The sequence below is a fragment of the Manacus candei genome, unplaced genomic scaffold, assembly GCF_025592945.1.
Source record: "Manacus candei isolate 608988 ecotype Guabito, Panama unplaced genomic scaffold, ASM2559294v1 h1tg000052l, whole genome shotgun sequence".
NCBI lineage: Eukaryota > Metazoa > Chordata > Aves > Passeriformes > Pipridae > Manacus > Manacus candei.
In genome coordinates, this window is record NW_026138100.1 from 4,193,327 (window position 1) to 4,220,441 (window position 27,115).

Below are 27,115 nucleotides of genomic sequence, written 5' to 3' on the forward strand. Positions count from 1 at the left end.
CATCAGCAACTTCTCTGTAAATGTACAAAGAAATGCACGTTACTGTCATCTGTGATCTGTGCTCTTCTCAAGTTGGAACAAGAGAGCAGCATCACCTTTCCTTTGTAGTCATCAACATGCTGCTATTGAATAAAGTGGATTGATATGGATACAGGTCTGCTGTGAACTAGGTAGAAATAATTTTGCATTCCAGTACCTATCTATATTTTTAATAGTCATGGTAACATCAGACAGTTATGTCCTAAATCAGTAAATCCAATTTCCTTCTATCTCAGTTCCATCACTATGCGTAATCCCTTTCATGATTAAGCTACTCTTGTTTAAAAGAAGTCCTTGCTCTAAAATAGGGCAACTGGTCTTTCACAGCCTTCAGCACACAATTGCTTAATTCTGCTGCTAAATAGATGAAAATACGTCTCTGATGCAGAATGTCTCCGGGAAAGCAGACAGGAAACATGTTCACTGAAATAGCTTCTCAATCCAGTCCACGCCCATCAGGCATTGTCACACTCGTGCAGTAGTGTCGTCACCAATCTGATGGAAGCCAAAAGCTTTCATAGAAGTTAAAAGCAGAAACGAGACCTGAAAACTAGACTTATCTTTTAAGTTGCTCCCTGAACCTGCAAACTATTCTAAGGCAAAAGCATGGAATAATGCACAGCTCCCACCCGGCACAGTGAAGCTGGAGATCCTCAGTGGAGTCACTGCTGCTGCTTCTGCTACACTGTGAGGCAGGAAATGTAAATGGAAAGGTCTCCTTTTTGTTACCCTGTGTGCTGCTGGCAGCAGTAATTCACCTCCTGGGTACTGCAATACTTTTCTCAAAACTGTCTAGCGCAGCTGGATGAAAAACATCGAGTCAATTGTAGTCTATATTAATATTACACTGAAAAAGGGATTAGGATCTTGTCATCCTTTTTAGCATTCAAAAAGATAAATATCCTCATAAAGTCATACAGGAACTCTGAACACTCGAGGCCTTTGAAAACTCACTTTAATTAAGAGACCCAAATGAAGAATAAGGTGTTTTCCCAGAGTTTTAGGACTTTGTAAGGTCGGTTTCTAAAAGTCTATTCTCTGTGTTCTGAAGTTATATCAACTTTGGTTTTGTTTATCTGTTCCAAGCTTGGCAGAGGGAAATTTCCAATTACCATTTTCTTTTTTTTTTTTGGTTTTAGTTGTTGTGGGTTTTTTGGGTTGGGTTGGGTTGGGGTTTTTTGTTTTGTTTTGTTTTGTTTTCCAGAAGCTGTACTGCATCATAGACATCACCTAATTTTATCAAATGCCTATAGGTCAGGGATCTGGCACGTATCATTTCACCTCTGAGAGGATATTTCCAGTAAATGTAGTTTATACTTAAGAATGGATGTTGAGATGACTCAAAAACTTCACGATAAATTATAAATTACAAGTGAACTTTAAAAATGTGATTTGGCAAAGATACTGCGTGGTCTGTGTGTTACAGTATGGTACTCAATAGCTGAAGAGGTGATCAGCATCTCTTCAGTAGGGAAAGGTCAAGGAATATACCATGAGCTACTTTTGTAAAAATGATACAACATAACTATTCTCAGACAAAGATCTGTCAAGTTTCACTTCCTATATGAACCCATAACTGGAGTGACTGTTTTTGTGGACCTGGACAATAAAGGGATAGTGGTACAATAGGACAATTGTGATATAATAGGACAACAATAGGATAATGGAGAGAAGGAGTAGCATTGTGTACTCAGGACAAGGGGTCAGGATATGTGGATGTTGACCAAAGCACTGCCTATCAGTCTCTGTGTGATTCTGGGAGCACCATTTTTATCACTTCTTCTCACTGTGAAAATGTATTACATGCAAAGTTATTATGAAGTTTAATTCATGCTTGTGAATGCTTAGACATCTTGAAATCTGCAGTAATACATTTTTTTTAAATTCAGCTCTTCTTTCCAGGATTTTAAATTTAAATAAAAGATGATTTCATTAAGCAAGTATAATCTTTTTGCATATCAAACACCCAATGATTACTGAGTCCTGCAGTTTGATTTGGGGGTTGATCCTGTGTAGTGTGCGTTGGTCCTATGCAATAAAATGTGCATAAGTCTATTTGAGCATGAACCTTATAGTGATTGCCCTTTCACTTAAAGCAAGCATTTGCTCAAGCACTCAGCGAATTGAAACCTAAGTACTTATAAACCAGTGGATTTAATACCTGTAAGCACCTTTATTTGTGAGAGACATTCTCACTTGTAATCCTTTGAAGGTGTTCTCATATGGCAAATTCCAAATCTGACTTCAAATAACATCTTCAGTTTTGGAGTGTTTCCCCACAGAAACAGAGGAAGGGCCAAGTCCTCATTCACACTTCTAACTGTATCAGCTGGCATAATTAAAAATAATACTCTCCCCTTTAAAGGATATTTTATGCAAGTCAACATATTTAAGAAAAAAACATGAGCTTGTGGTTATAGCATCTAACTTTATTTCACATTCTGGAGCTTCATGAATGCTTGTAAAACATTCATTTCAGATGTTGTGAAAACAAGTTTTAGGCATCTGACAATCAGACTGATTATGCACCAAAGAATCTGTGTTTTTAAACTCCCTAATTCAGGGAGCACAAAAATGCTTTGATATTGGGTACAGATTTCAGGAGGAAAAGAAATACAGTACATTTAAGCTTCCCTTTCTACATTGTTTACTAAATACAGTGTAATACGAGTAATAATATGCTGTGGAAAGTTCTACTGTAATGAAATGTGCACTTACAATTCAGAAGTAAGAATTTACTCATCTAAAATTATTTCACTCTCAAGGAACAAGCAGTTTTGGCCAGCTGGGTACACACCCAGTACACACCTGGTAGGCCAAGTTGTATCTTCCATAGTCCATCAAACCCAATAAGCAAAGGGAGCAGGCTGGAATTCTGCTTTTCATAGGCAGGTCAGAATAGGCAGCATCACCTATTCTGTATCAAGGACACCATGAACACACTTGTGCATGCAATGAAGTTCACGAGACTCAGAAAACCTCTAAATGAAAAAAAAAAGAATGAAGTAACACAATCTTTTTTCTCTAGAGGACTATTATTTTCAGTCTGTAGCCTCTCGTCAGCCAAATGCAGTTTTACAGTCTGATCAGTAAGTCCTTGGTGTGCTAGAACCCACAGTGTCTGCAGTGAAATGCTCTGTAAACTCTGTAAATAATTCTTCCTCTAGCAATGACATATATCTCTCCAGAAGGGAAAATGTTGCACTCTAAAAATAAAACAATGAAAGCTAGTCAGTAAATACATGCAAAATAATTTGCCTTTACAATGAAGAATATTTTTTATGGTAAATATTGCTTGTAAGCTCAATGTTTCTAGCATTATTTGCAAATGATTCGATATTGGGCTGGAATACTGCGTTTCAGAAATCGATTCCAGTGCTTCCTTAGGGATGCTGAGCTCAGCAAAGGGATACACACTGCCAGTCTCCAAAAGCCTGAAAAGTAAGATTTAATGCATTTTGCCCATTCTTAAAAGCTGATGAATCTTTGTCCCTCCCAGAAGACAGATGAGAACTTGTTCTTTCTACAAGAGCCCCCTCAGAATCAGAAGTCCTGTGGATGGTAGTTGCCCAGGCCTTTTAGAAACAACTGGCTTATCTGTAAGTGACAAGTAGGACTGTTCCTCTACTTGCGGAAATTCTTTACTCTTTATTTGAACATGAAATATTTAACAGGAAACTGATACAATAAGACCTACTTCAGGTCCCATTTTTCTGTGCAATTTTCAAATCCTGAATGTTCTGTCACATCAATGCAATTAGTCTCTACTAAGCCAGGGGTTAGCTTGACATGATACACATATAAAAGTCAAGAATATATGCAACCCTCAACTAAATACCTCATCTTTATCTTCATATTCCAATTCATTATATAATCCCAGTATTCAACCACAGATGTCTGAAATCTTGCTTTAGTGAAAGACAAGATTTCAGTGAATAATTTGCCAGAAACAATTAAACATTGGTACAATTTGAGAAAAACAATTTGAAATAAGGAAATGAGTAATCCCATAGCAAGTCAGGAAACTTAATTAAAAAATAGTTGTCATTCATGCCGCTTATCTGGATAACCAGAACTAGAAAAATGAAACATGAGCAGTTCTGCCCATACAGCCTCATTAGGTATTAAAATGGGACTACCTGTTCTGCTGGCTGCAGGTAGAAAATTCTTTGTTATCATGCATTTAATATGTTGTTCAAAACTTCTTTCTATGTGAAGCTTCATATACTTCACTAATTTTTCCCGCACTGTGGGGAATTTTACAGAAGCAGTTCTAACATGGAGTCTTTTCAGCTCACTTAGAATCAGCAGAACAGGATACCTATAATCCCAGTCAGGATCTAAGGTTCCTCAGACAGAAGTTTTTCTGGGGTTATAGGAAGAAGGTGGGTAACGGGCAGTGTTCTCTGAAAATGTAACATCCTTGGGAAAACATGAAACTAGAACTTCTTAAAAAAAAAAAGGAATAGTGAAATTTGCACTGATATACTGTGTATCAGTAATCCCTAACATTATCTGTTTCTTCAAGAAATGATCTAGCTTTTATGCAGCAGCATTTTCCCCTCTAAAATAAAGAGACAATGGCTGCAATTAAAGATACAACACTATAAATATGCAAGCGTACAGCAGAGCAGTAAATTAAAGCCAGCAGTGCAAAGACAAGTGGTCTCTCAGACAGTGGGATGTTGTGCTCCAAGAAATCACTGCTACCCCCCTCTTGACAGGTCCGTCCCATCTGCAACTGCAGCTGGAGACTTCTCAGAGATCTTCATCATGCACAAAAAATTCTTGAGATAATTGAGGTTCCTCCTAAAATGCACGGGTGTGTTTGCAACATGGACGTAGCTCAGGATTCTGGGAAAGCTTTTATGATGGTTTCATAGGCAGGAGGTGGGGTTTGTGTGGAGTGGCAGATGCGGAGGCTGTTGTTAGACCAGTGGAATTCAGGTCGACTTAAGCTGTTTGTGGTGCTTCCCACAAGTGTTGTGGTGGTATTTGTGGGAGTGAGGGTGATCAGCTGACTGTTCGTCTCCACAGGGAGAGGAGGACACTGCAGAAAAGGGTGGAAGGTGGACGCACGAAAGCTCGACTTCCTGGGAAAAGAGTTGGCCTGCTCCAAGGAGGCTTGCCGCTGGAAGGTGAGACTGGCCAGGCTCAGGTTGCTCCGACGTTCACAGCTGCTATTGCGGTAAAATCCAGTCCTGCCGGTAGTGTGGCCATGGGAGGAGGGTCTGGACCGACGGCTGAAAGCTGAGGGGCTCCCCTGGGAAATGTGGGCGCTAGCTCTGCGACGGGACAAGCAAGTGAACAATGCCCAGATGATCCCTCCAATCACCAGTCCAATCACCATGGACACTGTGAAGGCTATTACTATCTCATCTGAAATACAGCAAAAATGAACATCAAAGTTACTTCGTAAACTCTGAAGGTATTCCTGCAAGAAAATGAATGGAAAATGACAGCCTCCTTAAAAGATGAACAAGCCCTTAGACCTCTGTATGTAATGCATGAACCTCACAACACAAACACAGCAGTTCAGAGTGCTCTTACTATACAGTATTTTGGTGTTTTTTGGGGTTTTGTGTGTGTGGTTTTTGGTTTGTTTGCTTGCTTGTTTCATTTGCATAATTCAACAACACCCATAAAATAACACTACATTTAATATCAGTTTCTGTACCAAGGAAAGGAAAGTCTTTAGCCTTTCCCAGAATCAGCCACCCACCAGTTCCGAAGTGTGTTATAAAACTGCCAAGTATTTGCTTCTATGGGCAATAGGAGGTGTGGATTTATGCAGACTTGTCCTTATGTTTATAGATGTTTATGTTCTATGTATACATGTTCACAAATTCACCTATTAAAACAGTGATGTGCCTTCTGCCATGTTCTTAGTGGAGTAAGCCCTGTATTTATTACAAAATGAGAACACTTCCTAGTCTTTTACTGCTGAGTAACGAATAGTTTAAATCCTCATAATAATTAATGTAAATTATTATATCCTAAATTATTATGGTCAGAGATAACCACTTGTAATACTAAGTCTCTTGAATATTTCCTGCCCGTAATGCCCAATTTAAAGATGTATTAATCTGCTATTCAGAAAAGTAAATTTCTAGCTCTTTTAGAAATGTTTTCAAGGATTAAGGGATCTGAAAACAAAAACAACGACAACAGCAACAATAAAACCCCCATGGCTAGGAGTTTTTCTCTCCCATGTGGTTTCCCGGGATGGAGGAATTTGATTTTTCCTTTTATTTTTCTAAGAAGAAGACAGTTACTTCAGAAAACTTCAACAATAAAACACCAGTTTTATTGCTAGTCTAAAAAGTTCAGAGATATATTTATAATCCTGGATAAGGCCTAGAATGAATGCAAAACCTTTATAGATCCCTTAAAATTCAAGAAAAGCTTGGATCTCAAACGAGAAGGAACACTGTGTTGACAACTGGTGGAGCAAAGATGGAATAAGCAAAAAATGATTCATGGGACAACTTGAAACACGTTTGTTCTGTCCATGCTGTACTATCATGTTTGTGAAGCACTTCTGTTAAAAAGGAAAATATATTCATTGGATAGAGAAAGGTGAGTAACTCCTTCAGCATATCCAAGCACAGGCCAGATGACACTGTGCCTGGCTGATCACCATAAGAGAAGGTAGTAACTCCAGGACTGGAATGCAGGCATTAGAGCCCGAACAAGGCAAGATGAGACTAGGTTCAGAATTTTCTTGCAAGGTAGCAGCTGTTAAAGTTTCCCCTGAATTTATAGTAATGTGCAAATAGTCATTCCCAATACTGAAAATAATGACAGTGAATCTGAGTTGTGGGATGTGGCTAAAGCAGATGCTGAAGAGGTGAAGAGAGTTAGTGGCCTGAGGGATGTCTATGAAGAGCAGTCAGCACACTGCAGAGAGGAGGACAGGTGCCAGGCAGGGCCAGCAGGACTGACTTGCAGACAGAGGCACTCCAGTACTGGCACCTGGGAACATATTCCTTTGTTTATGTTAGCCTTAAACTTAGGGTATGGCCCTGCAGGAGCAGGGAAAGAAATATTTCCTTTGCTTCCAACAGGGGAGATGTAAATGATTATTGGTTAACTGTACTTTAAGAAGTAGTCATTACCATCTTCCTTATCTACCTTCTTACTTTTCTTCCTTCAGTGAAAAATTGCTAGTGATGTGATTCATACTTGGAAGGCTATACAATCCTACTGTTCCTTGCTTGTAAACTCTTCTTTCAGGTAGGCTTATAACCATTATCCTTTTCAAATAAATACTGGCAAGGATAACACATTGGATATTGTTGCAGAGAACTTCTCCCTCTCAAGAACACTTTGTTGTGCTTTCATTCAGACATGGATCAAACTTGATCCAAAAATACAATTTTGCTTTAAGCCCTCAAATTTATAACTATGAAACTCTTTACTGGGCACACTAAAGGCAAAGGGTCATTGCCCCGTCTGCTTTTTGCAAGAACCCACAGGCAGCCTCCTGCAATGCAACTCTTGGCTGCAGATCAGAGCTCCATCACCATGAGTAGCCTTCCTCTCCCAAACTCAATGTGATTCTGCCCTTTATAAAATGTCTTAAGAGACACAGCAGGACTTACTGTGCCCCTTTTGGTCAGGAATAGCTTATTATGACATTTTAATGGATTTAATACATTCTGTTACTGCAAGTTCCTACTCATATTCCCAAAGGTGAGAAGGGAGAGCCAGGACTTGGTGACCTCTAGCTGAATAAATCCCAGGATTCCTGAAGACAATGTTTCCCGTGCACTAGAGCTGCAGTCTGAGCACTCCTACTGCTCCCCCTGTGTGGCTATGGGAAAGTGGAGCAAGAACTAATCCTTTCTTGTGCTGATTTCTTTTGCACTTCAGCTCGAATGCTAGTTAGGTTATTATATTCAAGGCTGCCAAGGAATCCCCCAGACACAGGTCTCTGTGCTGCCACCGATATCCCTGCAACTCTTTGGACTCTCAGCTGGTGAAGGGGATTTCCACGGGGCTCAGCAGCCTCAAGCAGAAGTAGAAGCACAGCAAGCCACAAAAGTGTACCTGGCTCTGGGGTTGCCATGCACCATGGTGAGGATTTGTCCCTGCATCCCTCTAGCCATAATTTTCACCACCTGCACAATCAAACCAGAGTTTCACACTGTTAAAAGCAGATGAGGGAATTGACAAATGTATTGAGTGCAGCTCTTCAGTCCTGCCCACGTGCTGTTCTCCTGTGCTGAAGGTACAGCACAGACAATTATCCCTTTGGATAATGGCTTCATTTTCTTTTACTTCTCTAGTTCTTTTATTTTTCTATCTCTATATATGAATGTCAAAATAGAGGATAAAATTATTTCCTCATGAAACACAGCTGAGTTTACACTGACTATTGTGGTTGCCATATAGGACACCAAATGCTTGCTTTTCCATTTGGACCTACATTTAATCCTTTTGATTCTTATTATAGAAATATCACTAGATCAAGTGGTTACAGACATTTAATTTTTTTCTCTTTCCAAAATTTCACTGACTTCAATTGGAACCATGGGTCACACTAATAGGCCAAACTTGCTCTTTGCTCACTCCCTGTAGAGGATGAATTTTACTGAAATGTAGTTCAGTTCTAAAAACTTGCATTGAAGAGGTGTAAATCTATGCCCATTGATTTACTCTTTAAAATGTCCAGCAATCACAGCCCTGAGGTACATTGGAGAAAATACTATCAAACAGAGAAAAAGATCAAATGCAGAGTGGGACTTGCTGCACCTGGGATTTTGACGGGAGCCCTGAGTTGTTTTTCTCTTTCTTAATCTGGGCAGTGCCGGAGCAGAACCAGCCTTTCAGGAGAGTCAGCATGATACTGACACGTAGTGTCCCCCAAGAGGCCATTAATATCTTACAGTTTCTTGGGAGCGCTGCATGTCATTCTGTGCTCTGCTTTTAAGGAAAAGAATAAAAAAAAGATTTGGGGATAAGGTAGGGATGCTGTCAATACCAAAACTACCCGGGTGCTAGTCCTCTAAATATGTTTTGATCTGTATGTTTCTCAGGTTACTCATACTGCCTGCTTTATTTGATTATGTCATAACTGAAAAGATTTGGTACTCTACCTCAGTCAATTCTCCACTCTCACCTCTAATATCAGTTGAGGTGAAGGACAAAGGCTTTTATCAAATTTGGGTACAAAGCCAGAAATGAAAGGATAAGGAAAAAAAGAAACTGGATACCTTAGCTACCTTAGCTTTCTGTCTACAGTGCTCCTAATGTGACTATGCAAAAAAAGTTGAAATTCAGAACCCACAGTAACACCAATAATATCTGAATGTTACCCCCCGAACATCAAGTCAGCAAATTTGTCAGCCCAATATCTATCCATATTAGGCAATTCCTTCTAGAGACTCTCTGTTCCCTCCTCTCTCAGTTTTGCATGCAGCGTTAAACAAATGCAGTGCTACAGGTTTGTACAAAGCTTTTCCTTGGTTGTTGCAGCTTTCTTTAAAGATTTCATAACTTTCCATGAACTATATGTTTGAAGTGATAGCTTGTATGCTATCGAATTAATAACCTCTAGTAAGTACTTAATACTCTATAGAACCCACACAGGAGGAATTTAGACATGTAGTAGACATTTAGTAAAGATGATAGACTGCCTGATAAGATGTTTTTCCCAGCACTTGGCATGAAGCAAGTTCTTCCCATCTAGCCTGGACATCTGAAGCAAGACCATCTGAAGAGGGCCCATACTAATATTTAAGTCTTCTCAGAAGTTATGTTATATTATTCCTCACTTTGGGGTATACCTCACCAAAATACAGCAACACAGTCCCTACCTAGACTTTCAGTTCCTGAAATACCCAAAATCTTTATTTGCTTTTTGTGATGGAGTATCTTGCTTCTATCATGTAGGGTTTCAGGTTGCTTGCAGACATACTACGTCAATCTCTTACTTCTGTGAGAGTTTCATTTTCCTTTCAGGTGTATGAACCACATCAGATAGCAAGCCACCGCTTTGATTTCAAAACACATTTGCACTGGGGATTCATTTTCCTAAGGAATCTCCTCTTGCCCTCAGCTCTGGCTACAATGAACTGGAATAGCATTTTATTCCTTGAACTCAGGAAATCCTTTTGACTTGCCTGTTTCCTATCCCTTTATGATAAGTTTCCCAAGCTGTAAAGTTAAGGTGGGCGTAGGGTCTTCCTTCTCCCATGCTTACAAATATATACATTTGAAAACTTTACAGCTGGCCAAGTATATGAAGGGATAGTACCACCTTTCAAAACAATGTAAGTAGCAGCTTCAATGAGAGCATCTCAGAAAAACAACCAGGGTGGGGCAGAGGAACAGAGGACAAAGTACCAAATGCAAAGGAAAGGGAAATGGAAAAGCATTTTTTGTCAGGCTGTGCACATATGACAAATTTGAACAGCAATTTTGCCCATATTAGCTAATAAAGCTAATAAAGAACCAGTCAGCTTTCCAAGCATCCATTCTGCTCATGCCATTGCTAAGCACAAGACGTCAGAAAACACCCATAGGGCGATATGATACCGACACATCTGATTTGATTTCTAGCACTTGACTTTCAAATATTGCAATCTTCTTTATATTTTGGAGATGCAAGGTTTTGTTGTTATTGTTTTATTCAAAGAAAATAATTAACTAGTTGTCCTGGTTTCATTCAGAACAGAGCTACTTTTTCTGCAGTAGCTGTGAGGGGGGTGGAGCCTGGAGCCATGTGGTTGTGTCTAGGTTGTTATTCTATACCATTACAAAATTGCTGGGGAGCGGGTGTACTGGAAGGAAAGGACTCTCACTGTTACTCTTCGTTCTCTTATCTCATTGCTGTTTCCAGTAAATTGTTCTTATCTCAACCCATAATTCTTACGGGTTTTGTGCCTCCAATTCTCAGCTCCATCCCTGGAGCAGGAAGGAGAAAGAAAAGGAGGGGGAGCAAGGAAGCAGCATCTGATTTGGGAGAGTCTCCGGCAGGAGTGGGACATTAAACTGGGGAGCGGCATTCCTAAAACCACAGTAGTTTTATTTTAAAATTATTAGAAGTGATAAGGTAGCTTGTCAGTCAAGAATGGCATTGTTAAGCACTCTAACACAGCTCGCTATAGAGATGTTTTAGTCATATTACATTATGGCAAGGTTCTGTTCATTTACTTGAACATCTGAAAGTAATTTTCCTACTTTTCTTTTTTTCCACCAGCCCAAAACTAGAACGAGACATTGTGTATCTGACATGAAAACTTTATTCCATGGGGACTCCAGCAAGCTTCTATGTAGAACATACAAGCTCACTGATTCCATCTGTGTTAGCAATGTGAAGTATCAGAACATATCACCATGATATATAGTGGAAAAGAGCAATTTTTATATTTTCAATCAAAATTTTAGAATTGTAAATTTATTTCCATTTTATTTCTTTCCTTCTTACGTTTTTTTGTGAGCTCTCTTTCTTTTGTGTGATGTCATACGCCAGTGACTCAAAACTTAAATTAGTAAGCATTTCTCTCCCTACATGCACGCACATTTGCACACATGCCTTCATGTTGCCTTGACCCAAAGCTGAAAAGCCTTGACAACTAGTAGAGGGTTTCATCTCAAACATGAAAAAATCATCTCAGCTGCTTTTTCCCAAAATGAATTTTTCCAAACATGAAAGTTCAATGACAAAAGCAGGTATAAAACCCATACAAACAAGTATGGAAATTCATACCTGAACACTGCACAACTTAGCGTAGAGCACCAGCTAGTGTATCAAAGCACGAACTGCATTTACAAATGACAAAGCTACTAACCTGATAGTAATAACTGTTCAGACACTACTTTACAGGAATCTCAGTGTCTCAGGTTTCAAGTGAGGTTCAGGTAAGACATCAGGGGATGTTAATAACACAGTCTGTTTTGTGCAAAATAAGATAGGAACAGCCAGGGTCCATCAAAGTTTCAACAAACTCGTAGCATCTTCCTAACGGCTACAGTGTTAAGGAAACTTCCCTGTCTGACCATGCAGTAGCCATTCTGGCATTCACACTTGTACCACCTGAGCTGGGACCGAGGCCCCTTTTGCAGCTACACACCCTCCACACACAATTTCCTTACCGGCTCGACACCTGCTTTCCCATAGAAGAGTCTCAGACATCTAGATCCTTAAAATAATTTAATCATGGCACAATAACTAAATAATAAAATAACGAAATAACAAAATAACAGCTCGAGCTGTGTGTCTCCAAGAGGGACCCTAAACAAAGGAACCCCTAGGCTTTTATACCCTTACAGTCTCAGGGCAGGAAAGTCTGGGGGTCGTCGCCTCCTGCTGTGTCTCTGGGTGTCCTGTCACCTGTCTGGGCCACATGGGCCCAGGTTCTTTGTTATGCAAAGAGTCGGCATTTCACGGCCTCTCGCCTTGGGCTCAGGCTCCTGCCCCCCAGAGCTCAACATCCAGCTCGCTCTGCAACTGCGCACCGAGCTACCTGCACTGAATGTATTCTCCAAAAATAGTAAATGCACATCTCTAAGCTTTACAGGCTGCTGCTATTGCTCCTCATGCATCCCAGGCAGCAAGTTTGGAAAGGAAATATACCCTCCCCCAAAAAGACACTTTCCCCCAACCTTTTCCCCACCACAGAAGGTTTGAAGTGATTTGAACTACTTGAAATTTTATGCCATTTCTACGAACTCCAAAAAAATGGTTTAAAGTTGAGGCTAGTATGAGTAGCCAACTGATGTTGTCATGCTGAGTTCAAAAAAGCAATTTCTTGCTATATGAAAAGCGTTGACATTACTATCTTCCCAATTGTCACTAATTGTGTTAGAAAAACAGCCTTTCATTAATCATTTGTAGGCAGTCCATGATTCAGTTTGGTGGGTGAATCAGTTGCTGCATAATATCAACCAGCTGTGATGTTAGTCATGACAAAAGTTCAAGAAACTTCACACATGACTTTTGAGAGACAACTTAGAGTGACAGGCTACTGCACAAGGTGGTTCAGGAAGTTGTGATGTCCAGAAAATGAACCAGTGGGGATGGGGGCATCTGGAAAACAGAGTCTGTTGGGAAAAAATAGCTGAAAGAAAAGCAGACTGTGCAGGACATGAGAACTAATAAACAAAATAAGTGAGACAGTTATGCTGCCAGAAATATTAGAGCTCTGCTTTCAGACACAGCTTGCTAAAGGGATGTTTTATTCAGCCCATGCTACTGCAAGATTCTTTTCTGCAGCAACAGAGAGCAATTCTCCCACTTCAGCTAATACTTAAACTGTTGGGTTTTGTGTCCAAAGCAGATAATAAAATAAGTACTGGGTTTAAAACAGAGCAAAGAAAATTTAAAAAAATAAGTTTTTATATATAAGGATGGGTAAGAACTAGAATAGATAGTCCAGGTATGTAGTGCATCTACCCCCATAAAAGATTTCAAAAAGCAACATCAGTCAAGAGTTGAAATATAGTCAATCCTGTCTTGAAAAAAGAAGGTAGAGCAGATGACAGTTCAAGGTCCATACTAACGTCATTTTGTGCAGTTTCTAATACTTTCATTGATTGGGTAAGCTAATAGGCTTCAAATCTGAAAAATTTGAAAGATTATTAATTAAATGACAAGTTAAAAAAAAATGCAGTCCATGCTTTTGGATTAACTGCATGTTTTAAATGCGGAGGGGCCGGCTGTTAATCAGAGGGTTAATGTCACGAACAAGCAACCTACCTAGGAACAAGATTGCCCTCTGCTGGAAATCGATGATGGAAATCTAAACAATGTAGAAACCACCTTTATTCTAGTAAAATAGGGTGTCAGAAAAAGCTAACAAGAAACATTCCAATGTAAGATTGCAGAGACGTTCACAGTGCCTCAAAAATAAGAAAAATTCTGAAGTGGATTGCCATAAACACTTAAGACTAGCATTTTGCTGAGGCTTTGATAGTAAGGTAGACTGAGGCACAGAAAAAGTGTTAAGAAGCTTAGAGAAGTAAAGTTCGTAGTTTTGAGCGTTTCTGCAAAGTGGCAGAAAGTAGTAGTTTGTGGCTTTCTGTGCTCATGAAGGGGCACGAGGCTAAGTCTGTTTTTAAAGTCATATTTTCTACCATCCACAGCAATGTCCAGAATGATCTCCCTGCAGCAGAGTACATTTGCTTTGTTTACTAATACCATAATTCATTGTGATAAAAAGCCAGAAGAATGAAATATACCATCTCAATATCCCAAAAATCAACTCAGAGTTAATGATGTTTCCTTGATATTACTGGCACTTGGTTTTTAGTGGAATGATAAATAAAGAGTAATTGTAACAACCAGAAGGAAAAATCTAAGATAGACATGTCAGCATGTTTAATTTAATACCTTTGGCAAAACTATATGGCAAAAAAGCAAAGATTTCTTGAGGCAGACAAAGAAAGAAACTCTGTTACCATATTGTTTCATTATGAATCCTAATGCATTACAAGCGTAGTAAAAGAATTCTGATCTTTTCCGCAAGTGCAGCAAAATATCCTCTGGCAAGGCATTCTTACCTACCTCACAAACCCAAAACTAAGCTATATGGCCTCTGCATGAACGTAAATCAAACACTAAATCACAATTTACCACAGTGCAATATGACATTGTAGTTATTACTTTATTGATAAAAATATTTTACACCTGAGAATAAATAATTTCATGGATGAACAGAGCATGAGTGACTGGAGTGAAATCTTAAAATTAAGCAGGATTTCCTAAAATTCCTAAAATTAAGGAAGAAATACCAAAGTACATATGATACATTTAAGAAAACAGAAGTCACCCAGGGTTAGAAAAAAGCGCAAGGATTTGAGGTTACCGGGAAGACTGTGGGGTAAGGAATATATTGAAATCATCCTCAGTCCCTCCACAGTAATTCTGTTGTCTGTGCCTGACCCAGACACATCTTCAGGTGGAAATTTAAAAAGCTGTACGAAGTTGAAGAATGGAAAGAAAAGTTGTTTGTGAACTTTGCTGAGTACTGTTCTAAAGTATCCCATAAACAAGTATTCAAGGAGCAGGAAGAGTGATCTGTGTTTTTGTCACTGCAGTAATATCTGAGCTACATCTAGTAATGCAAAAAAAATCTCCTGTTATACTTGTCTTCCTCTGGGAATGGGTATAGTAGTGAGCATTTTGAGAATACAGAAGTATGCTCATATGTGGTAGTACTGTACTATTCAATTAGTTACCTAAAGTTCAGAAATTTATCTTTCATTGTCCCAGTACTTCCTGGGTGACGATCAATCAGTTCGATGTTCAGATTTCTCTTGTACCAAATACGTCTATTAATATCTATTTTGGTGTGGTTTAGGAGACCCAATTAAGTAGTAGTCATAAGAATCTGTGCAACCATGAGCTGATAAATGCTGGTATAATTTCTAAGTGAGATAATCACTGATCTGGGGTATTAGTCAACTCTTGTTGACACGGGACAGATGATCCAGGCTGGAGACTCAGTATGAAGTGGGCTATTGATGCTTTTCCCACATGAGCCAGTGTTGTCAGAGAGGCTATATTTGCACCAGGCTGGACCAGGTCCTGCTTGCCCAGAGATTCCTACAATTCTCAAGTAACAGAGCCATCAATGGCTTCCTTCTTTATTTATACTCTGCCTGCATAAGTCATGCACTTTCCACAGAAGCCACATGTCTGCTTGGTTGATTCATTCTTCCATTACCCTGGATGACAGAGAGATGGTATCAATATAACACAGTTTTTTAAAAGTGAAAGGTTTAAAATTAACAGATGTCAGTTAAATGGTCAAACATGTCAAACGTATGTGTTAAGATGCTGGATTGTGAATTCAAATGTCTAAAACAATTAATTGTCCTATGCATATAAGATGCCAGAGAGACAAGGCAGAGCCCTCTGGTGAAAAGCAGAAATTACCATGGTTGTTTTCCTCAGCAAACATTTGTTAGAGCCCAGAGGAGTTTACACATTACACTGAACTGACTATTTTTTTCTCTCCCATTTATTTTGCTGAAAATTTCCTAGATGTTATTTTATTACAATGTTGTATATTTTTGTATTGTTGATGGACTTTTGGTTGGGGTAATTTAAGAGATAGATCTTAAATTACTATTGTCTAAATTTCAACATATGAAAATCAAGTTCACATTAGTCTCTTTTCTAACTCTTCAAGTAGAAGGGAATAAATTATTTTATTTAGGACTGCTTGGTGTAAACTTGAGTACAATACAATAGGTTTCAAAATATGAATAAGTAAATGTGGTTAAAGCTTCTATAGGAAGTGAAGTTTCTACCTTGAAAAGCAGGGGAAAATTACATTGTCTGTAATAACTGTTATTGATAGTATTTTCTTCTGATTTTCTTTTTAATTTTTTTCCCCAGGAAAAAGGATAGGGTTATGAAATGAAGATAATCTTACTAATAAAAATTGTTCAGTCTTGAGTCTCGATTTGACTTCGTGCTCTTCTTTTTTGATTTTGGACATCTCATTCCATCTTCTGTATAAGGGAGATGGTATCACTCCCAGGCACTCATTTGGCTCACTAAGATTTTAACAATTATTACAAACTCATTTAACTTCTGGATAAACAAATTACAATGGTAAAATGGGACATTGTGTGTAAATATGTAGCATTCTCCTTCAACAAGGTCTACAAGAAGAACTAAGTCAGAACCATTGCACCCACAATATGTTGAGACTAGCAGGTGTGAATATGAACGCTGTTAGGCTCCAGCAGTTGAGCCTGCAGCTACAGGGCTTTGGTCTTGGGGACAAAGCACAGCACGAAGATGCTTTTACTATGTGACACTTTCACATGCCAACACATTCACTGGTGTGGTGCTTGGAAGAAGAAATATACTTTGTTTCCTAAGGACCGGATTTCTGTATTTGGTAGATAAAGAACGATGCTTCTGGTAGCTCATGTGACAACAAGCAGCACCTTATAATCAGTCACTACAGTAGTAGTAATTGTTAAAATGTGTGTATGCTGTATGGTTGATTAATGTTTAAATAATACTCTGAAGAAACTTTGCCTCTTCCTTGTACTAACTCAGATTTGTGTCCTTCCTGCAAAAGATGGTGAAGTATTTGACAATCAGTAGTTGTATAGGGGGGGTGGGGAAACCAGGAAAGCGTTAATTAGGATGCAACAAAACACAGCCTGAGGATGAGAGACTCACTTTAAAAGAATAACTTATATACAAGGAAGAAATCATGCTCTGAATAGGCAGAGTGGAAAAATAAGACTGATCTCTTCATGACATAGTTTGTTGCTTTCATCCAACCACAGTAATACTCTTTTCTTTTGGTTTGCCAGAATAAAGGCAATGAAAAAAAGTTCGTCATTAATATCACTTTCATCTCTCTGACAGGCCTGCAATAAGATCTTGGAATGTATTTACATATTAACTTCCTAAATGTAGGGTCTGACTGTTGGCATAATCCTCTCTGCTTCAGTAATGGAAGTGAAAACTTTAATGTGCTCATCAAATCTTTTACTTAACTGATAGAAAAATAAGCATAGTCATATTAAATTTGGGATATTTTGATAATTCTGGCCCTTCAGAAGACAGTATATGATTTATCTGATAAATTTTTATGTAGGATTTATACTAAATAATGGTAGTCTAGTAGCTGATACAAAATGGTATCCGCAAAATCTAGCTGAAAAATAAAACATGGTGTAAGGCTAAGGTACCATTCTGTCTCCTGAAGAAATTAGCATGGGCAGAGTATGTTTGGATTTGACACATGACCTTGACTCCTGTCCTTGATGGACCACTGAGGAAGTGCTGGCTTCCTACAATATTTTGGCACCAGCATAAGTAGCACTAGAACATGCAGTGAGCATCTCTTGCCTGGTTGCTTTGGGCTCTCTGTAGCGATACCAGAAGGTAATCAAGCACAGGGACACAGCAAACAGCTCCAGCAAACAGCTTAAGCAAACAGTACTGTGACGTGCATAAGAAGTCCAACTGAAGAGCTGCATACAAATCAGCTCTTCTCAAACACAGCTGAGGGGGAACAGAAACACGGTTCTGATTCTTCCGAAGCTGTGAGAGGGAGAAGATCAGTCCCACTGAAGGGCTGATGTTCAAACACATTTGCTGTCATTACTAATGCCTCACCATCACATGCTATCTTTTATCTTCCTTCAGTTAAACCTACACTCTTGTTGCCATTGCTCTCTCTATTACAACTACTTGTATGACAGCTGTGTCCTGTTTGAGTCACTGGCCCAGGCTGTTCTGCTGCTGCCTTGTGACACTTCCCAAGTCAGTGCAAGGCAAGTGGAAAGTGGAAGATCTTTTGGTGACCTTGATCTGGTAGATAGGACAGTTATGTCTTCCTTGCAGAGATCTTAACAAGTTCGGGCAGAGGAAAGGTGACATATGTGGGTCTCACTTGCCTCAGCTTCTGTCTACTTGTTCACTTGAGAAGTAACTTAGTTTTTTATATTATATATGACATTTTTTATGTCTCCACCTGAAGTGGAAAAAAAAGCAATTGCCATTAGTTAGAGGAAATCTCTATTACTCTGGAAACCATGCAGCAAAATTACTCTGATGCTGCTGGGCCTGTGAGGATACACAATCCTACAGCCCTCTCTAATATGTGAAGAAGAAAAAAGTCTGTCTCACTTCTTATATAGGTGAAGCTGAGTTTTACTGATGTGGACACTATTTGGTTTTGCCTGTGTACTGTGTTCTCAGGGTCTGTCTGAGGTCTCAATGTGTAGTATTTGTAACAAAACTGGCCCCTGTTCTAAAAACTCTGCTGAGCTGTACAGAATTTTCATAGTCCTGAAGATACATTGCAATTATTAGTCATCCATATGAACAAGGTTACTCAGGTTAAGTATTTTGTTAAGTAATATGGAAATATGGTTTCACTATTATGTAATATTTCATTGAGGAGCAAGAGGGAGAACATGTAGGTACACTAGATTTAAAGCTGGTAATAAGAAGGGAAACATTTCAAGGATGTAACATCACCATAAAGATCTCATTGTCTCTCACAGTGTTGTTTAAATGTATCATATTTTATATCCGTGTTGTACATCTGCTTCTCAGACAGATATATTTGAAAAACTCAATGTGTTTACAGGAAGCATTTGCAAAGCCAGAAATATCTTGCTATCTGATTGCATGTCACATTTTGCCTCATCATCTTTCTCTTCAGAACATTCCTATGAAACAGCACAGGGAAGTTCACTCTGGTTTTCAAATAGGGACCTGAAATGCAGAGGAACTGTCTACCTTCTCTTCCAGAAACACAGCTAAAAATCTGCCTTCTAGTATGCTAATATCCACAAACATTTTTGAGGGAATCCAGCTGGCTCTAAGTTCAAGTTGACCATGGGAAAATAAGACAATTCTAGTTTCTCAGTGAATTTGGGAAAACTCAAGGTGTTTTACTCCATGTTAGAAACCCTGCCTCAGGAGTCTGAACGCATTCTGAAGTTGACAAAATTGTGCACATTGTTAGCAGGTTTCTTACAGGAGTGTGAGGAGGCTTTATTTTGCCATTGCCTGTAGTCAATATGGCTACACATCCACTAAGCCAGGTATGCTTGCAAATATGTTATTTTACAGAATTGGGGAAATCTGCAGCCCCAAGTCTGTCCGTACCAGACTGACACAAAGAGGCTTAGGAGTTCTCTACTTCTTTCTGCACCATGCCATATAATATGCAATCACGCCCTTCAGACAAATTGGATTTTCTAGTACAGACAGCATTTTGCACATATTTTAGAGGACTAATGCTCTAATTAGTTGTTTTGATCAATATCTTCTGGTCTAAGGACCAAGGGAAAAGACTCTAAGGCTATATTTTTCAACCATTTTTCCTGGTCATTTCATGGTGTGAATTCTGAGAGCTGTCTGACTAAACTAGGAAATGCATCTCTCCTTCCTATATATTCTTTTATATGTTAGGTTACTTTTATATGGGGTTTCCCAAGTTCATATGCCACTGACAGGTACTAGAACAAATCAATGAGGGCATTTGTATTATACACATTTCAAAACAAGGTTTTTTTCTTCCATGAGTAGATATACCTGGCTGTGAAATAGGAATGAAAGACAAGCTGCTCTTTCTTATTAGAAGTCTTAAGGGTATGGAAAGGTAGCTCTGGTGATATACAAATTTTTCCTTTTGTAAAGGCTCCAGCGTGAATGAGTAAAGGAGAAAATATTAGTCAGAGGATGGAAGATTAGGTAAGCAATAAAGAACTCGCAGGACTCTAGAAAATTTATAATAACAAATCTGGAAGTATGAGCCATGTAGTCACTTGGAAAAGATAAGTGAGGAGTTGGAAGCAAGGTTTGTTCACACACAATTGGCTCTCTTATGAACTCCATTATGATGGGGACTGCTCAATGTCTGCTCAATGATTTGAGGCATTTAGTATCATAGACCACGAGGTAAACCTCTGAGTTGCAAGTAAGTCTTTAGCTGTGGATCTGTCCCTGATGAGAAAGAAGCCAGACTCTGAAATTCAATTGTTAAGCAGCCTTGTAAGGTACTGCATGATAAAGCACTCTGGGAAATGTGATCAGGAAAGTTGTTGCCATAAATATTGTCAGTGTATGCCCGATGGGGAGCTGCAGATTCAGTGTGAAGACTGCATTTTACATATATATATGGCCATCTGTGACATGGGAAAGGTCTTAGTACAGGCTCCTGACCAAAGAACTCAGATACATTCTTTCAGATATGTTTGACTTCACCAAATCAATATGGATCATTCCTTCCTCTGATAACATTTTCTTAGACCATTCTGCTCCTTTCCCTCTCATTCACCACATATTGATGAATTTGACTTGCTTTTAGTTTTTATTTTTAGTGGGTAATTTTATCTGTGGTTTGTATAATGTTTTAACTAAATGCTAAAAGGCAATTAGGTTAAAGAAATTAAAAATTGGAAATGTCAGTTATCACTGAAATGCAATATTCACTAATTATCCCCAGTAGTCTGTATGAATGGAGAACTGCTTACTTAGTCATAAAAAATACAGTGTGGTGTTTTCTGTTATGGCAATACTCATATTTGCATTCTAAAAGGCTCTATCATCATTTTAGGCCTCTGTTTTCTGAAGAATACCTATTATTTTGGAGTATCCCATTATTTTGGATAAGGACTGGAAGGAATTATTCTCTAAAACACCAGGACAGTACTGCATCATGAGGTCGGAAGAAAGAATTTTGCCTCTTCCCCCTCTCTGCTCTCCCACTGGGGCTGCTTCCAACAACAGGAACTTGTAAAGTCTGAAGTTGTCGGACTCTAGCAGAACAATTTCAAAAGCAAGAAGCTCACTTGTTCACATCCCATTTCCAAACTTTTGCAGGCATCAGTGATATAACCTAAAGACTCTGCAGAAAGGCAAAGATTTATTCCTTGTGCTATAAGCTCCTTATGATGCGTGATATGCTGCCAAGTATTTCACTTTTAAAATCACCGGGGTTTTCCAGATAACAGAGAATTGACAAAAAAATGGCCAACTGCAAGTAAAAAGTCCAGTTGATGCAGTGTCTGCAATCACCTTACTTTATTTTTTTGTCTCATTGTCATGAATTAAAACACCAGGAAGTAAACGCACACTAGAGTGAAAATTTGAAAAGGGAGAAAATGTAATGGAAGAGAAGAAAAATAGCAATTCAGAAAATAGATCCGTGGGGTTGATAGATCACCTCAATCCAAAACTCTAATTTTGTTGTGTTTTCCTCTCTCTTTTTTCCACTTCAACCCTGAAGGTTTTCTCTACTAAGAAAAAATCTCCAGTGGTGTAAAGCATCTATAACTGTTTAATGTCACACCTTCACTTCCTCCTTTCTGCCAGCAAAGGAATTGCACCTTCAGCTTAATGAAGTCCTCTGAGCTATTAGCAATGCCAGGTCTAACAAGGTAAAGGCCCTCTGGGGAACTCAGGTATGAAGACACTGGTCTTTTCCAGTCATCAAACTTCTACGAAGAGAAGTGGCCTGGTAGAAACTACCACATCTGCTGTCAAGTGCTCCACAGCTGGCTCCAAACTGTAGTCTTTCTGCGTCCTCATTTCCAGCAGGACAGCTGAGGCAGCTCCTAGAGTCTTTATTTATTGCTGCTAAAGTTTGAATGGTAAGGGTACAAAGTGTATGAACAGAAGCAAAGGGAATGAGGACAGACCATGCAGTGGGTATGATGGAAATGTGCTGACACAGACATCAGAGTGTAAGCCAACATGCTTAACCTGGTCACCACACAGGCCAGCACAAATGCTGCTTTTGTCACCTGCAAAGAACCAGACTGGATCTGTTGCTTGTGCTTCTACTCTTCCATGACCACCACCCATGAAAGATCCCAGAAGATAAATCTTGTCCTATGGTTGTCTAGGTTGGGCTTTGCAGTGTCTCACAGCTGTGTTACTGGTTGAATCAGTGCTGCTGTTCACAAGTATTATTCCAGTTCATATAAAGAATGACACAAAGTTCTTAACCATGATTATTGCTATACCAGTAACATGCTAAACACGACGTCAGACATTAGAATATGCTCATCCATAATGACTATCATTTCCAGCAGACTATGCAGTCTGACTTCTTTCAAACAAACAGACACATTTTAATGAGGAGAAAACCAGTGTGTTGAGGGAGGGACAAGGCAAAATTTGACATATTTAAAAACATGGGTGCCTTTGTAGCTTATAAATTCAAATGATAATGTTTATAGTATGTGCCAACCAGTTTGCAATCTTAAAGTGCTGGAAGTCAGCTGATATATGGCATTATTTCTGCACACCAAACAAATAACACCCTGGATTCTGATTCAAGAAAAAAAAAAATTGTTCTCAATGTTTTTAAGGTATTAAATTCTAATATTGCATTTTTAAATAGGCACTTGAGTAAAACTAGGCTGAAGGATAGTCTGGGGATCTCATGGCTAGGCTTTGTGAACAAAGATTTAGGAAGGCTCTATCCACATTTGTTACAAGCACGCTGGTGGCTAATGAGGCCAATATGAGACAGACATATCTGATTGCAAAAGGCACAGCAGAAAGACTCCTTAGGTGGTATCTGGGGATCTAAATTTGTGTTGATTAAAATCTACTTACACTTTTTCTCTCTGCTGCTTTCATATTGATCAAATTTACCATTTAATATGAATTTCCTGATCTAAAATTATATTACTATTTACACTGAAGAGACAGGATTGTCTTGAAGACATTTACTGTATTCACTTGTGTGCAACTGAAAATGCTTTTAGGAACTACAAGAAATGCACTCCTGGTTTAAATGGAAACATCTTTGCTCCTACTGTTACCTTATAAATCAAGGAGAACTCAATAAAGACTATATTAAAACAGTAAAAAGTGAGATTATTAGTTGATGAATGGGTATCAAATCTTAATTTCTCATTCAGTTATTGTTAAACCTTGTTTTGAAACTAGCAATAAAAATTATAATCCAGACTCTCTGTCTACAGTTCCACGTGATATCAACAGCGATGAAGTTCAGAAGAGACTGGCTTTAAGTGCTTCTCTTCCTACATCTCCCAAAGTACCATATTATGGAAGTACATACTGAAAGGAGAGTAACCAGCAGTTACATAGCTTCACAAAAGCTGACACCTGAAAGAAATGAACTGCAACCTTGCAGTAGCTCAGACAACTTATCTGAAACAGGCATATATATCTACAAAGATTTCACACAACATCTGTAGTAGGGAACAGCTCTAGTAAAATGAGAATCAGGATTCCGATTTTGTGCTTATGACATGTTACACAGAGGATATTTGCTGACAGGGCCATAAAACTCATGAATTTAAACCAGAAAAGGAGTTTAATATTCTTTTTAAATTTTTTTTCCAAGCAGAATTGATTATAAGCCAGGAAAACTATTCTTTTGCTTCTTCTGTTTTCCTTCGCTGCATAATTTAGCATTTCAAAAATACTAAAGATTGATGATGGTGATGTATGAATTCAAAGAAGAATTCCTGCAAGATCTACAGCTAATTTCTGCAAGATCTACAGCTCTCTACTCTGTCACTGATTGCATACAGAGCTTGCAAAAAACCCGTACTAATTATTTTTTAATATTATTATTTGTTAAGGTCTCTGCATGAGTATAGAGAGAGGGTCTATCTTACTTAGACAACTCACACAAAATGACTTATATAGAGGTGTTTATATCTCGGTTTTATCTACATAGCTTTATTCACGTACACTTCCACTAGCCTGGAACAATTGTAAAAAGATTTATGTGTGGTAACACATAAATAAGCAGAGGACAGTTTAGTTTGTTCATTGTTCTGAAATTCTTAGTCACTTTTAAGATGCTATTGTGTGAAGATACCACTAGAAATTAGACAGTTTTAGAAAACAGGATGCCTGTTTATTTTCCAGCACAGGGAATTAGCTGTTGGACAATAGATGATTTATAAAATTGTAAGAGATTAAATGTCATTATGAAGAGTTGCTTTTTCTGTTTTTACAGCACTGATATTTTTTCTTACAAATCCCTCGCATCAAACTTTTGCACACATGTTGGAGTTTACGCTTCGGCTGAGTCCATGGAAGATGCTGAGAAGTCACATATCTGCATCTTGGTAAGGTACTAACACTCACAGCACTACATGGTGGGTGTCTTAGAAAATAGCCTGTAAACCAAGTCCTAAAAAATCAGTGTTTCAAGTACTGCATTCTCATTTAATAAAGAGCCAAATTTTATTTATATCTATTATGTGTAGTTTTATTTTAACTTAATTCATGTATTTCCAGGATGTCAGAAAATACACTTCTATAATTTTAAGTGAAGTCTTCACACAGTGAGCTTTTGTCTCCATTGTCCTCTGACAGAGGCTATACAGTGACCCTTCCTAGTCTACCATATACCATATACCTACAGGAAAGGAAGAGGAAACACTATTCACTCTTCTAAAATCTATCAGCAAAATAAGAAAAATCTAAGAGGCATCTTCCCTTCAAAGGATCATGCAAGCTCCTCACAAAAATCCAAGCTCTGAGGTTCAGCTACTGTCAAAGCAAAAATGATGTGATCAGGGCTGGGTACAATGTCAATCCCTGGCGAGCCAGATGGGCAATGATAATGAAAGGAGCTGCTGGCCCTTTCAGCAATAAGACAGCTCCTGTGTGTCCTGCTCGGTGTTGTGAAATGCAGCAAATTTTTGTTCTGAAAGAGCCATTTTAGAATTACATCTGTCTTCACTTTACAAAATTGATAGTTGTTCTTCAGAGTCCAGCAGACAACCTCTAGACAATAAGAGGTTCTGAAACAGTAATAACTGCAATTTTTCTTCAGTTAATCTGTAAGTATTTATCAAAGATGTCAAGTATCATTGCCCTAATCTTTAGCCCAAGACACAAAAATTAAGTGAGTTACTCATGGTCTCTCAGCAGGAAAATACATGTGTCACTGCAGGAAGCATAAATGGCATTCAGCAGATTCTTGTTCCTTATGCTAAGAAAAAAAAAAAAAAGAACCTCTTTCCATCCTCTTGTCTTTTTTTCCCAATCTTTTCCTGGGGCACTTCTATGCAACCAAAGTCCTATTTTGATAATGCATATTATTTTTGGTTTTAAATAGTGCTCAGATTCTTGGAGGGATCATCGCCAGTAGCAATAATATAATAGACAAGACCAGATCATATGATTCACTCTAATGCTAATGGCTAATACATGTTAATGTCAAACATAGCGAGCAATAAAGCTTTTTGGAGGGAAAGATTTTCCAGAGCAGATGCAGAGAATCCTTTAGGATCAAATCAATTAATCTAATTACCTTGAATGAATGTCAATATAACATATACTTCCACCTCACACTATATAGTTCAGTTAATGAACCATTCCCAGATTTGGATGAAAGAAAACAGTCGTAAGAGATAATAATCAAAATATACACTGAGGAAAAAATAAGGAAAACCCTATCGTGAGGCACCACAACAAACTACAAATAACTTTTTATTTTGGAGGAATAACGCTTTATTCCAAAGGTTGCAACATGTTTAGTTTTTGTTATCTCTTTTTCATTAGAAGATGAAACAGATCATGTCTGCTGTGTAGGTACATCCATTAAGCGGTTGAGAATGTCAACCGGATCTGAAACATACTGAAGTCAATAGACACCTTTTCAACTGACTTCAGTAATGAACTTTATGAAACAATCAATTCTGCCCTGGCACCTCCTGCTGTCTTGATTAGTTTAAAGACATGATAAAACTTTGTCGAAGAAACATTTGAAAAACAATCTTTTCACTGCAAGACATACAAAATCTATTCATTATTTTTACATCTAATATGAGGCTTGAAGGTATCTAGAGGTATTTTTAAGGTAATCACCAAAAAATATCAATATGTACTTTAACAATATTCTAGAAAAAAAATCCTTACCCCAAAATTTTGATGGCAATGTGCTATCATTTGGAGGGTTTGTGCTGTTTCTATCCATAACATCCAAATAGCAAATATAGAATGGTATGTCCACAGAGGAGCAACAGTTTTCTGAAGGTTTGAGATTTTGCACTAGAAGTAAAGCTTTTGTGCTGCCACGGAACAGTGTTGTTTGCCTGAAAGGAAATGGATGTATCACATTTCCTGCTTGTGGACTCGAATTAGTAAGTGCTTGCCTTATCTTGGAACACCACATGGTTCCTGAGATGGGGAAGTAGTTTCCTTCTCGTCATTTCCTCGGCCAGAGCAAACTGACTCAGAACAATACCAAATCACCTCCTTCTCTCAAACTTTTTCAACCCAGAGATAGAGAGATGAAAATTCCTTTCTCTTTCCTTTTAGAATTTTCTATGTTGAAGACTTTCCTTAAACGTCCAAAAGCACTTGCATTTGGTAGGAATTTTCAATAAGAAAGAAATGTTTCAAGAGGCTTTTAATAAACACCAATTCATTAGGATATTAATTTAGGGTGTGGGGATTGTTAAGTATTTGCCATTTTTCCTCAGCTGGTTAGAGGAACTAGCTGGGCCCGACAGCATAACTGTAATTTTTTTTCCTTTCCACACCCCATTCTAAAATATGAATTCCCTGGAACACAAACAGCCTTTGAGCTACTTGTTTGGACAGGTTTGATATAATGCAGTGTTAATTCCCTGA

General features: G+C 38.4%; 1 protein-coding gene across 1 annotated transcript; it reads right to left on the reverse strand.

The window, feature by feature from the left end:
* Positions 1–2,447: 2,447 nt before the first annotated feature.
* On the reverse strand, positions 2,448–26,580 carry MYCT1 (MYC target 1). The gene is made up of 2 exons (XM_051801706.1): positions 26,399–26,580; positions 2,448–5,418 (listed from the first exon to the last, which is right to left on the reverse strand). Exons 1-2 carry the CDS (start codon positions 26,454–26,456, stop codon positions 4,886–4,888), a joined length of 591 nt encoding a protein of 196 aa, XP_051657666.1. The 5' UTR covers positions 26,457–26,580; the 3' UTR covers positions 2,448–4,885.
* Between the last annotated feature and the right edge of the window lie 535 nt (positions 26,581–27,115).

Coding starts and splice junctions, on each gene's coding strand:
- MYCT1 (XM_051801706.1), bottom strand. CDS start 26,456: ATGGATAGAAACAGCACAAACCCTCCAAATGATAGCACATTGCCATCA. Junction 5,419..26,398: donor ATTGCCATCAAAATTTTGGG/GTAAGGATTTTT, acceptor GCTGTATTTCAG/ATGAGATAGTAATAGCCTTC.